We start from the raw sequence: 15259 nt of genomic DNA, 5'->3' as shown, positions 1-15259 counted from the left end.
CACCTGTATCACCTGAGACAGCAGCTTTGCATCACAGTATGTATAAGATATTGCTGTCCTGAGATGAGTGCTACTTAACAAGCATTTTTTGGCATTGCATCTCCTCTTTAACTGAACTGGCTTCAAAAATACTAATGTCAAAAATAACATCAGCTTACAGTGGGCTTGCAGCAATGATGGTAGTTTTAGTAACTGAATCAACCTTAGGCCAAGTGCCATTAGCTGGCTCAAGTCATATGTTAGGGTATTATTATCTGTGACTTACACTTAGAACACTGGGGCTTAGATGTAGGCAGTCACAAAGAAGTCTAGAAACAAGTGGTGGTGAACAATCTCTTCCCTGCTGTAACATACGCAAAAAGGTAGGTATTATAAAGTGTATGTTGATGAGTTGACAATGACTAAATGAGCATAGCTGCCATTTGAGAGCACTGGATCCTTTACAATAGCTTTGAGCATTGTTCATTAATGAAAACTGATGGAATTAACCACCTCTTATTCTAATATTTATTTAGATTTATTTGTGTTACTGCCAAATTAAGTTGAAATGAGAGCTGCTTAATAACAATAATAAATTAATCTAAACAAAATACTAACCTGTACTAGTAGGCTAAGGGCTCAAAGGAAAATGAGAAGCAAGTAACTCAGGCAGCAGGGTAACTTTTTCTTTTTAACCTTTGCTCTCTTCTAGTAAACAGTCTTATTTTCTTTGGTCTTTTTGTCCTTTTTTGCCAGCTTTTCCTTTTCAAAGTTAAAAGAAGTATGCCTGGTTGTTTTACTTCCACCCCTCCCTTTCCCATCATCACTTATGTGACCTGGAAGTGGAAATTGTGATTTGGAGAAGGTGACTACTACACCTGTGCTCTTTAACTTAATGAGAGCAGAAAGGTTATGAAGGACGATGGCTATAACTAAGGTGATCATTTATCCCAGTTTGCTTGGGACAGTTCCAGTCTCTGCCTATTAATAGCCTCTCCTTTCATTCTCAAAACTCCCCTGGTTTGAATGGTAAATTACGTAGTCACCCTAGCTGTAACTAAGCTGGGCTAAGGAATGGTATAGAAAAATGTATGAACTTAAAAAGTGATGGTAGTTGACATTTTGGGAGAACCAGGTTATGTTAGTGTCTTATTAATAACAGCAAGGACAAATTGCCTTTCCTGACACTGGGGTCTCTGTGTACTCTACAGAACTTTGTTATCTTTTAGAAGTGTTTTCAAATATTTAAGCAATTATTCTTGTTTATATGCAAGAAAATTGAACTACCCAGGTTCTTGTAGAATAAATGAGGGGATATTTTTCCATTCAATAATTTAAAAAATATTCCTAATAAAAATTCTTATTGAAATTATATGTTAGAAATATAAATGGAGTTTTAATAAAATGGATTCATGATGGATTTGTAAAAGAATTTTCAAGGACATTATTGTTGCTGATAATTTTGGGTAAAGAAAAAGTGTTTAAATGGAAAATATTTAAAATGCTCAGCAAACAGGATAAAATTAATAGAGTGGTGTCTTTTTCAGATAATTTAATATTCTTTTTCATATATAATTTCTGAAGGCTATTTTTTGTTATACTTCAGTGTTTAATATAGTTTAAAGAAAATGTTTCTTGCCCCAGACCAGGTTTTCATTCCCATTGGTAGCAAGTAATTCATTTTTATCATAATTTAAAGCAATATTAATATTTGGGAGAAATTTAATTGAATCCCAGACAAGTTATTTCCTTTGTCTCCCCTTCTAATGATAACTATTTATGGTGGGTTGAATAAATAAAGCTCACTGCAAAGACTTAGTTTTAGAATCCCCAAGTAGGTTGTAATACACTACTCCCACTTGAAGATTCACAGTGTTTACTTATAATATACTTAATATAAGGTTTTAGGGAGTTTTCAGAAGGCATTAGAGCCTGCTACCAATAAAAAAGAAGACACGGAGGAGTAAAATATCTGCTGATTAGAGCTGCCAAAAAACCTTCCATAAGCAGTTTAGTCAAACCCCTTTCAGTTAGAGCCCACATACTTTCAGATTAATATTTTGTTACCTTGTTAATAATTAACATAATGCAACAACCCCATCTGGACCATGAAATGATAAGACATAATTCCGAAGAGTTTTATGGTATATTTTTATGTAAAAAAAAATTATCCAGCAATCTTATAGGGTACTTTTGTTCAGTATTCATTTTCCCAGTTACTAAAGAGTTACACTTTGACAGGATGAAATTTGCTGTGGAATTCTGCTTTTGTAAGCATATAACAGGGGGTTAATCACAATGTCATACTTTCATTCTCAGTTTTTTAATGAGGTAGACTTACTGCCAAAGTAAAGCATTCTATAAAAATGTGGAGCTCGTGTAATGATCGTTTTGATTGAATTGTGTGTTTTAGCCATCCAGCTTCCTGAGACTATTAAATTACAGTGGCCAGTGCTATACTTATGAGTTAATAAAATGGCAGTTATTTAAGGAAACAGGTTTTTTTTTTTTCCCAAGTAGACATTATGTTTGCCTGTGTGAACAACTAGAGGAACAGGATGTAGAGATCTACATGTTTTCCAGAAGATAATGAAAAAGGGAGGAAGAGCAGAGAAGGAGAGAGAGATCTGCCAGTCTCAGATTTGTCTCATTTTTAAGGGCATTCATAACTGTTTATTCCTCATAAATGGGATATACACAGGTTTCAGTGATTTAATTTTTGAAAAGGTATTGTTCCTGCCCAATTTGTCATCTCAAAACATCGTAGTACTGCTAACACCACTACATTTTCTCATTATGGACCATGAGACAGGCTCTGGGCCTTGTTTCCCACTGAGGATAAAGAAAATAAGCTGAGATTTAGAGTCCCTGGAGCAGAAGGGACCTTGGGGTCCAACTGACCTTATGGAATGGACCTGGAGGGAAACCTCAGGTTCAGCCTAACAACTCTGACACTTGGTAAGTCACTGAAAGGCTCTGCCTGTGCCTCAGTTTATCTGTAGAGGACAACCCATGCATTCCATCATGTCCAATTTATGAGGGCAAGAGAGAGAATCTATGTGAACCCCAAGGGGAACATATTCTTAGCGTTAAGTAGGCAGAGCGAGGGATAAGTCAAAGCAGGAGGAGAAGGGCCAGTTGCTTTACTCTCCACCTGAAAGCCCTAGCAGGTGCTGAGATCACCACTGGATAGAACAGTCTTGAGGTGCTTCTAAAAAATTAGCCCTGCTTAGAAGGGATTAAGTTAAAGCTTCACCAGGGGAGCAACTTTTTAGGGATGATTAGTATACAGAGTCGTTTAAGAAGGTTTATAGGAAAAGTTTTAGCCAGGCCAATCCTCTGCATCCCACTCCGTTCTGACTGTCTCTTTGGGAGTCATATCCCCCTAAGCCCTTTAATTGCTGTCTATTTTCCCAGTCAACAAAGACTATGTTCTACTCAAAGTAAAACATCTTCTAATAAAAATGTTCACGTTTTTCCTTAATCCAAGAACCACGGGGAAGCTGAAGAAATTTCATTTTGGAACCACACTATACAGATAATATAGAAAGGACTGAATGAGGATTTTGAATTGTGTGGAACAAATAGGAAATATACAGTGGAAAGAATAAAAAATACTAGCATAAAAAATTTCATATGATTACAAAAAGAGTTTCTAAGAACTTGAATATATATGATATATGTGTGTGTGTATATAGGTATATACATACACATATGTAAATATATAAATATATACTTTATATTACAAAATATATATACTTTATATTAAAATATATAAATATATACTTTATATATATAATATTTTAATATAAAGTATATATTTATATTTTGTTCTTGTGGGGAATGAGCCACTTTGGGACTGAGATAGTTTATCTTTGTTTTCGGGGGTTTTTTCGAATTTTATTTTATTTATTTTTTTATACAGCAGGTTCTTATTAGTCATCAATTTTATACACATCAGTGTATGCATGTCAATCCCAATCGCCCAATTCATCACATCACCCCCACCCCCCCGCCGCTTTCCCCCCTTGGTGTCCATACGCTTGTTCTCTACATCCGTGTCTCAATTTCTGCCCTGCAAATCGCTTCATCTGTACCATTTTTCTCGGTTCCACATATATGCGTTAATATATGATATTTGTTTTTCTCTTTCTGACTTACTTTACTCTGTATGACAGTCTCTACATCCATCCACGTCTCAACAAATGACCCAATTCCGTTCCTTTTCATGGTCGAGTAATATTCCATTGTATATATGTACCACATCTTCTTTATCCATTTGTCTGTCGATGGGCATTTAGGTTGCTTCCATGACCTGGCAATTGTAAATAGTGCTGCAATGAACATTGGGGTGCATGTGTCTTTTTGAATTATGGTTTTCTCTGGGTATATGCCCAGTAGTGGGATTGTTGGATCATATGGTAATTCTATTTTTAATTTTTTAAGGAACCTCCATACTGTTCTCCATAGTGGCTGTATCAATTTACATTCCCACCAACAGTGCAAGAGGGTTCCCCTTTCTCCACACCCTCTCCAGTATTTGTTGTTTGTAGATTTTCTGATGATGCCCATTCTAACTGGTGTGAGGTGGTACCTCATTGTAGTTTTGATTTGCATTTCTCTAATAATTAGGATGTTGAGCATCTTTTCATGTGCTTCTTGGCCATCTGTATGTCTTCTTTGGAGAAATGTCTATTTAGGTCTTCTGCCCATTTTTGGATTGGGTTGTTTGTTTACTTAATATTGAGCTGCATGAGCTGTTTATATATTTTGGAGATTAATCCTTTGTCCGTTGATTCGTTTGCAAATAATTTCTCCCATTCTGAGGGTTGTCTTTTCGTCTTGTTTGTGGTTTCCTTTGCTGTGCAAAAGCTTTGAAGTTTCATTAGGTCCCACTTGTTTATTTTTGTTTTTATTTCCATTACTCTAGGAGGTGGGTCAAAAAAGATCCTGCTGTGATTTATGTCAAAGAGTGTTCTTCCTATGTTTTCCTCTAAGAGTTTTATAGTGTCCGGTCTTACATTTAGGTCTCTAATCCATTTTGAGTTTATTTTTGTGTATGGTGTTAGGGAATGTCCTAATTTCATCCTTTTACATGTAGCTGTCCAGTTTTCCCAGCACCACTTATTGAAGAGACTGTCTTTTCTCCATTGTATATCTTTGCCTCCTTTGTCATAGATTAGTTGACCATAGGTGTGTGGGTTTATCTCTGGGCTTTCTATCTTGTTCCATTGATCTATGTTTCTGTTTTTGTGCCAGTATCATATTGTCTTGATTACTGTAGCTTTGTAGTATAGTCTGAAGTCAGGGAGTCTGATTCCTCCAGCTCCGCTTTTTTCCCTCAAGGCTGCTTTGGCTATTCGGGGACTTTTGTGTCTCCATACAAATTTTAAGATTCTTTGTTCTAGTTCTGTAAAAACTGCCATTGGTTATTTGATAGGGAGTGCATTGAATCTGTAGATTGCTTTGGATAGTATAGTCGTTTTCACAATATTGATTCTTCCAATCCAAGAACATGGTATATCTCTCTATCTGTACCATCTTTAATTTCTTTCATCAGTGTCTTATAGTTTTCTTCATACAGGCCTTTTGTCTCCCTAGGTAGGTTTATTCCTAGGTATTTTATTCTTTTTGTTGCAATGGTAAATGGGAGTGTTTCCTTAATTTCTCTTTCAGATTTTTCATCATTAGTGTATAGGAATGCAAGAGATTTCTGTGCATTAATTTTGTATCCTGCAACTTTACCAAATTCATTGATTAGCTCTAGTAGTTTTCTGGTGGCATCTTTAGAATTCTCTATGTATAGTATCATGTCATCTGCAAACAGTGACAGTTTTACTTCTTCATTTCCAATTTGTATTCCTTTTATTTCTTTTTCTTCTCTGATTGCCGTGGCTAGGACTTCCAAAACTATGTTGAATAATAGTGGTGAGGGTGGACATCCTTGTCTTGTTCCTGATCTTAGAGGAAATGGTTTCAGTTTTTCACCATTGAGAATGATGTTTCCTGTGGGTTTGTCGTATATGGCCTTTATTATGTTGAGGTAGGTTCCCTCTATGCCCACTTTCTGGAGAGTTTTTATCAAAAATCGGTGTTGAATTTTGTCAAAAGCTTTTTAGGCATCTATTGAGATGATCGTATGGTGTTTCTCCTTCAATTTGTTAATATGGTTTATCACATTGATTTACGTATATTGAAGAATCCTTGCATCCCTGGGATAAATCCCAGTTGATCATGGTGTATGATCCTTTTCATGTGTTGTTGGATTCTGTTTGCTAGTATTTTGTTGAAGTTTTTACATCTATATTCATCAGTGATATTGGTCTGTAATTTTCTTTTTTTGTAGTATCTTTATCTGGTTTTGGTATCAGGGTGATGGTGGCCTCATAGAATGAGTTTGGGAGTGTTCCTTCCTCTGCAATGTTTTGGAAGAGTTTGAGAAGGATGGGTGTTAGCTCTTCTCTAAATGTTTGATAGAATTCATCTGTGAAGCCATCTGGTCTTGGACTTTTGTTTCTTGGAAGATTTTTAATCACAGTTTCAATTTCATTACTCATGATTGGTCTGTTCGTATTTTCTATTTCTTCCTGATTCAATCTTGGAAGGTTATACCTTTCTAAGAAGTTGTCCATTTCTTCCAGGTTGTCCATTTTATTGGCATAGAGTTGCTAGTAGTAGTCTCTTAGGATGCTTTGTATATCTGTGTTGTGTGTTGTAACTTCTCCTTTTTCATTTCTAATTTTATTGATTTGAGTCCCTCTTTTTCTTGATGAGTCTGGCTAATGGTTTATCAATTTTGTTTATCTTCTCAAAGAACCAGCTTTTAGTTTTATTGCTCTTTGCTATTGTTTTCTTTGTTTCTCTTTCATTTATTTCTGCTCTGCTCTTTATGATTTCTTGCCTTCTGCTAACTTTGGGTTTTGTTTGTTCTTCTTTCTCTAGTTCCTTTAGGTGTAAGGTTAGATTGTTTATTTGAGATTTTTCTTGTTTCTTGAGGTAGGCTTGTATAGCTATAAACTTCCCTCTTAGAACTGCTTTTGCTGCATCCCATAGGTTTTGGATCGTCGTGTTTTCATTGTCATTTGTCTCTAGGTATTTTTTGATTTCCTCTTTGATTTCTTCAGTGATCTCTTGGTTATTTAGTAACGTATTGTTTAGCCTCCATGTGTTTTGTGTTTTTTACGTTTTTTTCCCTGTAATTGATTTCTAATCTCACAGTGTTGTGGTCAGAAAAGATGCTTGATATGATTTCAATTTTCTTAAATTTACTGAGGCTTGATTTGTGACTCAAGATGTGATCTATCCTGGAGAATGTTCCGTGTGCACTTGAGAAGTGTAATCTGCTGTTTTTGGATGGAATGTCCTGTAAATATCAGTTAAATCTGTCTGGTCTATTGTGTCATTTAAAGCTTGTGTTTCCTTATTAATTTTCTGTTTGGATGATCTGTCCATTGGTGTAGGTGAGGTGTTAAAGTCCCCCACTATGATTGTGTTGCTGTTGATTTCCTCTTTTATAGCTGTTAGCAGTCGCCTCATGTATTGAGGTGCTCCTATGTTGGGTGCATAAATATTTATAATTGTTATATCTTCTTCTTGGATTGATCCCTTGATCATTATGTAGTGTCCTTCCTTGTCTCTTGTAACATTCTTTATTTTAAAGTCTATTTTATCTGATATGAGTATTGCTACTCCAGCTTTCTTTTGATTTCCATTTGCATGGAATATCTTTTTCCATCCCCTCACTTTCAGTCTGTATGTGTCCCTAGGTCTGAAGTGGGTCTCTTGTAGACAGCATATATATGGGTCTTGTTTCTGTGTCCATTCAACAAGCCTGTGTCTTTTGGTTGGAGCATTTAATCCATTCACATTTAAGGTAATTATCGATATGTATGTTCCTATGACCATTTTCTTAACTGTTTTGGGTTTGTTTTTGTAGGTCCTTTTCTTCTTCTTGTGTTTCCCACTTAGAGAAGTTCCTTTAGCATTTGTTGTAGAGCTGGTTTGGTGGTGCTGAATTCTCTTAGCTTTTGCTTGTCTATAAAGCTTTTGATTTCTCCATAGAATCTGAATGAGATCCTTGCTGGGTAGAGTAATCTTGGTTATAGGTTCTTCCCTTTCATCACTTTAAGTATATCATGCCACTCCCTTCTGGCTTGTAGAGTTTGTGCTGAGAAATCAGCTGTTAACCTTATGGGAGTTCCCTTGTATGTTATTTGTCGTTTTTCCCTTTCTGCTTTCAATAATTTTTCTTTGTCTTTAATTTTTGCCAATTTGATTACTATGTGTCTCAGTGTGTTTCTCCTTGGGTCTATCCTGTACAGGACTCTCTACGCTTCCTGGACTTGGGTGGCTATTTCCTTTCCATGTTAAGGAAGTTTTCGACTATAATCTCTTCAAATATTTTCTTGGGTCCTTTCTCTCTCTCTTCTCCTTCTGGGACCCCTATAATGCGAATGTTGTTGCATTTAATTTCTCCCAGAGGTCTCTTAGGCTGTCTTCATTTCTTTTCATTCTTCTTTCTTTGTTCTGTTCTGCAGCAGTGAATTCCACCATTCTGTCTTCCAGGCTACTTATCCATTCTTTTGCGTCAGTCATTGTGCTATTGATTCCTTCTAGTGTGTTTTTCATTTCAGTTATTGTATTGTTCATCTCTGTTTGTTTGTTCTTTAATTCTTCTAGGTCTTTGTTAAACATTTCTTGCATCTTCTTGAACTTTGCCTCCATTCTTTTTCTGAGGTCCTGGATCATCTTCACTGTCATTTTTCTGAATTCTTCATCTGGAAGGTTGCCTATCTCCACTTCATTTAGTTGTTTTTCTGGGGGTTTATCTTGTTCCTTCATGTGGTACATAGCCCTCTGCCTTTTCATCTTGTCTATCTTTCTGTGAATGTGGTTTTTGTTCCACAGGCTGCAGGATTGTCTTATCTTTGTAATAAATAACTGGATAATTAGAAACTCTCCGAAGTCTCATTAAACCTTAACTTTCTAGGATTGTGGTACCATCAGTCATCATAAGTAAGTGTGTCAGGTAGAACATTTATCTAAAGGGAAAGCTGAAACATCAAATAATATTTATGTAGTAGTAAACATGTAAAATACTTTGAAGGAGACAGAAAGAGAATTTTAAAAAGAGAAATAAAGCTACTATTTATTGAGCACTACCACATGCTGGATGGAAAAATAATTGTAATAATGATAGCAACAACAGTAACAGTCACAGGTAAAATGGGTGCAGGTAAAAGTCTCAGATACCAGGCTTTGGGCTTGACGCCCATGTACACATTGTCTCATATCTTACCGTGAAACAAATCCTAACATAATCCCCATCTTACAAATGAGAGATCTGAGACACAGAGAGATTCACTCACTTGCCAAGGTCTACTGAGGCTGTGAAGCATGAGTTCAAACCCCAGCTGTCTGTCCCTAGGGTCTGTTCCCTCTCTCACTCAATTCTGACAACCCTGGAAGATGGGCATCATCCACTGATGTACATATTAGTTTCCCCATTACAGGGGGAGTTTAGGTGACTTCTCTAGGGTTACACACAGATTCTACAGCAAGGATGTTAACCCAGCCCTTTTTAAACACATGCTTGGGGCTTCCCTGGTGGCGCAGTGGTTAAGAATCCTCCTGCCAATGCAGGGGACACAGGTTCGAGCCCTGGTCCGGGAAGATCCCACATGCCATGGAGCAACTAAGCCCGTGCGCCACAACTACTGAGCCTGCACTCTAGAGCCTGCGTGCCACAACTACTGAAACCCGCACGCCTAGAGCCTGTGTTTTGCAACAAGAGAAGCCATCACAATGAGAAGCCTGCACACCGCAATGAAGAGCAGCCCCCGCCGCCTCAACTAGAGGAAGCCCGCGCACAGCAACGAAGACCCAATGCAGCCAAAAAATAAATAAATAAAATCTTAAAAAAATTAAATAAACACGTGCTTTCCACTATACTGTGCTAAATTTACCCCCTTTAGAATTTTTTTACTTGTGATGAGAGATTAATGAACGCTGAATTGGATATCTGACTACAATTAGATGTGCCTCACAAAAGAAAAATCAGCAGATCAACACTAGGTTTCACACTAGCTATAAATATTCACATCACAATAACATCCTTTTTTTCAAATTGACCCATTACATAGCTTTCCATAGGAATCAGTTCCTATCACTGAAATGGGACAGTTTCACAATTCTAAATGTGCTTGCATTCCAGTGACTAAACTGATGGTGTCTCAGTGACATTTTTCTTTTTATTCACAGAGCTAGTAAGGTAAAGTGAGCCTTGGTTTATTATTTCTAAATTCTGGGACCCTATAGAAAACACTCTCCATGTATCGTTCAGTTTCAGTGGAAATACACAAATAGGAAATAGACATATAATCTGGGCTTGACTGGGGTGGAAGAGAACTGCTATTTCTCCCTTTCTGGTGTGCAGGAAATTGCTATGGATTAAAGAAATGCCAATACAGTTTCCCAGTTAGCCCCTTTAGAAATGTATATACATGCTCTCCCTTTCCTTAATCTTCTTTTGTTCTCTTCCTTACTCCTCTTTTCCCTGTGGAATGTGTGTATTTGGGCAGCTTTACCTGGTTTGGATTTGATGGGAGAATGGACCAGAAGCTGGATCTCTCAGTGCTGGGCCCTCTGCTGATACAAGCAGAAATTGAGCCAGTTAGACCAGAATTAAGCCCCCTATTCACTTCATGTATGCCATTTTGGCAGCTAGAGAGTAATGATGGTTTTTATTCCTCCTGGCATTAAGTCTGAGAGGCAAACTAACAAGTAACAAGAAAATTCAAAATGAAAGCTGACATGTCTTCCTGAATTCTCCCCAAGGTGCTTGAGTATGATTATTATTTAATGCTTCTTTGTCCCTTAAATATAGGGGGTACCAGTCAACATATGAAATTGTTTCAGATAATAGAAAATTTCCTGAAAACTAAGACCAAAATACGAAAAAATACCACAGTGGCTGAAAGTGTGGGGTTCTAAAAGCCTAAGGTGCAGACTAATGCAGAGCTTTCTGTGCAGTGCTGGGCAGGGTTTTTCAAGAGTTCTGTCATTTTGTGACATTTTCTTTCCTTGTATAGCCCTCAAGCTCAGCCCTACTGTGTCATCACATTTTGCTTTTCAGATTCACCACCACTGATGGTGGGTCAGGAACATCGTCCATGTACACAAAGGACAGTGCACTATAATATTTGAAGATGGAAAAGAAAAGATTCTTCAGTCACTAGGCAAGCTGACCTCAGGGCTGTCAAGCAAATTATGCCAGCCCAGGATGTCTGCTCAGAGAATCACTGTGGTGTGGCAGGTGATGAATGAGTGGTTTTCATGGCCTCAGGCTCCTTCCCAAGAGAGAGAGACTAAATTGGAAGATGATTTAAGCAATCATGGTGGGTAAGTCTGACAGAACTCAAATACCACCCCTTACCTCTCTGCTTGCATGAGGAGTGATGGCAGGACTGGGTCTTGACTTGTGGGATGTTCAATACAGAGATGAGAAAAATCATCTTCCTTATTCATTCTTCCTCTTTGAAATGAACATCTGCTCAAGCAGAACAAGATTTCTTTATATCAGAAGTGTTGCTGATCCAGAGAAAAGGGCCTGCAAAGCGTTCACCTTTCCAGTGGCGGTTAGAAGCTGGCATTGGCAACATGGCACCCAGCTTTTGACCTCACCTGGGTATGTCAAGTCTTTTCATATTCAAGGCCCATCGACTACCACAGAGATATGAAAGACCACTTTATCTTTTGAAAGAACCTAAACATAGGGCAAGTTTGTTTTACTTCATAGATTTTGAAATGGAATTTATTATTAGAAGAAACTAGAAGTTGAATATTCATTAGTACCCTTGATCCTCTTTTGAGCAGAAGACTTGAAAGAAACCTGGGTTTGGAAGAATTTTTTTAATCTTCTCTTTTCCTGTGCTTTTGGGGCCAATGTTAAGTTCTGCCATCTGTAGGACATGTTCATTTTTTATTTTTTTTAAAGTCATGTTCCTAGCTTTTTTTTTTTTTTTTAATTTTATTTATTTATTTATTTATTTATTTATTTATTTATTTTTGGCTGTGTTGGGTCTTCGTTTCTGTACGAGGGCTTTCTCTAGTTGCGGCAAGCGGGGGCCACTCTTAATCGCGGTGCGCGGGCCTCTCACTATCGCGGCCTCTCTTGTTGCGGAGCACAGGCTCCAGACGCACAGGCTCAGGAGTTGTGGCTCACGGGCCTAGTTGCTCCGCGGCATGTGGGATCTTCCCAGACCAGGGCTCGAACCCGTGTCCCCTGCATTGGCAGGCAGATTCTCAACCACTGCGCCACCAGGGAAGCCCAGGACATGTTCATTTTAACTGTCTTTTACTTATAAACTTTAGCTCTTTCAGGAAATTGTTTTTTGCTTATGTTACCTAAACGGCAGAAATTGGCTTCCATCTCACATCGTCTCTGCATTATTAAAATGCAGCTTGTTGTGCAGAGTTTTAATGGACTCTTTAGGGCCATTACATATTAATGTTATATACTAAGAACTATTAAAGCATTCCAAATAAAACATTCACCAGTTAAATGTTCTGTTTTATTTGTGATCATGAGTGAAAAGGACAAGCTAGTTATCTTCGTGGTCATTTAGAAAAAAAATGTTGTAATCTAACACAAACTTAGTCTCCTCATATAAGGCAATGTAATCATATAATTCTAAGGAAGCCTAGAATTTATTACTCTCTCTTTTTGATACTCACCTTTAAATAGTGAAAACAAACAAAAACAATTTCAACCTACTATTGATTATTTAAGTATGAACTACTTATAGTAAATTCTTAATCTAAGACAGACTTTTTTTTCTTCTGTCAGCAAGAAGAGTGGGATAACAATTTGTCTTCAGCTGGTATGTACTTAGGGATTCTGAACACTTGGAAAATATAATGCTAACTGGTCAACCAGGTAGAAGGGGCAGAGAGTAGGAAAGAAGGTGAGACAAAAATACTTCATTTTAAAATTATTTGTCCCACTTTTGTCTCTCAACCTGAAAGGAGTACTATTTTCTCGTCAAATATTCACTCAAATATTTCATATTAAAACTTTGTTCACTGCGATGAAGAGTGGCCTCCACTTGCCACAACTGGAGAAAGCCCTCACACAGCAATGAAGATGCAACACAGCCATAAATTAATTAATTAATTAATTAATTAATTAATTTTAAAAAAATTAAAAAAAACTTTGTTCAACCAAGTTAACAACCTATAAATTTGGGCTCTGCGTGCTTTCTTTTCAAACAGATGAGGTGGAGTCCCAGTGTATACTGAGAGCCCTAGTTTAAAGTCTGGCAACATCTAGAATGTCTGTTCCCCGCTCAGCCAATCATTTTAGATCAGGGTTAAGTCATATAAATTTTCTGGACCTATCTCCTCATTGACAGTAATAGACCTTGGACTAAATTCATTCAACAGATATTTACTGAGCTTCGAATATGTGCCATGTTTCACTTAAGCATTAAAAAAGTAAAAAGCAGCCTCATCTTCAAGGAACTGAGAGTTAATAGGAGAGACACCCGTAAAAACTAATGTGTGTAATAAAGTGGTTTTTTTTTTTAACTGAAGTATAGTTGATTTACCATGTTGTATTAGTTTCTGTTGTACAGCAAAGTGATTCAGTTATATATATATATATTTTTTTCATATTCTTTTCCACTATGGTTTATTACAGGATATTGAATACAGTTCCCTGTGCTACACAGTAGGACCTTGTTGTTTATCTATTTTATACATAGATAAATGCAGTTTTTATATAGTTTGTATATAAACATAATTTATACATAGTTTGTGTCTGCTAATCCCAAACTCCTGACTTATCCCTCCCCCACCCCCTTCCCCCTTTGGTAACCATAAGTTTGTTTTCTATGTCTATGAGTCTGTTTCTGTTTTGTAAATAAGTTCATATTGTGCCATATTTTAGATTCCACATATAAGTGATATCATATGGTATTTGTCTTTCTCTTTATGACTTACTTCATTTAGTATGGTAACCTCTAGGTTCATCCATGTTGCTGCAAATGGCATTATTTCATTCTTTTTTATGACTGAGCAGTATTCCATTGTGTATATATACCGCATCTTTATCCATTCATCTGTCGATGGATATTTAGGTGGCTTCTATGTCTTGGCTATTGTAAATAGTGTTGCTATGAACATTGGGGTATATGTATCTTTTCAAATTATGGTATTCTCTGAGTGGATGCCCAGGAGTGGGATTGCTGGACTATATGGCAACTCTATTATTTTTCATTTTTTAAGGAACCTCTCTACTGTTTTCCATAGTGGCTGCAGCAATTTACATTCCCACCAACAGAGTAGGAGGGTTCCCTTTTCTCCACACCCTCTCCAGCATTTGTTATTTGTAGACTTTTAATGATGGCCATTCTGACCGGTGTGAGGTGGTACCTCATTATAGTTTTGATTTGTGTTTCTCTAATAATTAATGATGTTGAGCATCTTTTCATGTGCCTATTGGCCATCTATATGTCTTCTTTGGAGAAATATCTATTTAACTCTTCTGCCCATTTTTTGACTGGGTTGTTTTTTGTTGTTGTTATTGAATTGTATGGGCTGTTTGTATATTTTGGAAATTAAGCCCTTGTCAGTCACATTATTTGCAAATTTTTCTCCCAGTCTGTAGGTTGTCTTTTTGTTTTGTTGATGGTTTCCTTTGCTGTGCAAAAGCTTCTAAGTTTGATTAGGTCCCATTTTTAAAATTTTGCTTTTATTTCTCTTGCCTTGGGAGACTGACCTAAGAAAACGCTGGTACAATTAATGTCGGAGAATGTTTTGCCTATGTTCTCTTCTAGGAGTTTTATGGTATCATGTCTTATATTTAAGTCTTTAAGCCATTTTGAGTTTATTTTTTTGTATGGTGTGAGGGAGTGTTCTAACTTCATTGATTTACATGCAGCTGTCCAGCTTTCCCACCACCACTTGCTGAAGAGACTGTCTTTTCCCCATTATATATTCTTGCCTCCTTTGTCAAAGATTAATTGACCTTAGGTGGGTGGGTTTATTTCTGGACTCTCTATTCTGTTCCATTGATCCATATGTCTGTTTTTGTGCCAATACCACACTGTTTTGATTACTGTAGCTTTGTAGTATGTCTGAAGTCTGGGAGGGTTATGCCTCCTGGTTTGTTCTTTTTCCTCAGGATTGCTTTGGCAGTTCTGGTTGTTTTATGGTTCCATATGAACATTAGGATTATTTGTTCTAGTTCTGTGAAAAATGTCAGGGCTAATTTGATAGT

General features: G+C 37.0%; 1 protein-coding gene across 2 annotated transcripts in view; it reads left to right on the top strand.

Moving 5' to 3' along the window:
- Positions 1-315: 315 nt before the first annotated feature.
- The window catches only part of ZNF385B (zinc finger protein 385B), a 146058-nt gene continuing 131114 nt past the window's right edge, over positions 316-15259 (top strand). Inside the window, exon 1 of one of the 2 annotated variants that reach the window (XM_036858813.1) lies at positions 316-362. Coding sequence is in view for 1 of the 2 variants with exons in the window: in XM_036858812.1 (XP_036714707.1) it covers positions 11373-11379 (7 nt within the window). In the remaining variant the exon portion in view is untranslated. Of the gene's footprint in view, positions 363-11268; positions 11380-15259 lie in introns of those variants that run through there. The other variant, XM_036858812.1, reaches the window with a different exon arrangement.

This window comes from Balaenoptera musculus, chromosome 7, assembly GCF_009873245.2.
Source record: "Balaenoptera musculus isolate JJ_BM4_2016_0621 chromosome 7, mBalMus1.pri.v3, whole genome shotgun sequence".
In the NCBI taxonomy this organism is placed as follows: Eukaryota; Metazoa; Chordata; class Mammalia; order Artiodactyla; family Balaenopteridae; genus Balaenoptera; species Balaenoptera musculus.
The sequence above is the reverse complement of the archived record's forward strand: the minus strand, read 5'-3'. Positions and strand labels throughout refer to the sequence as shown.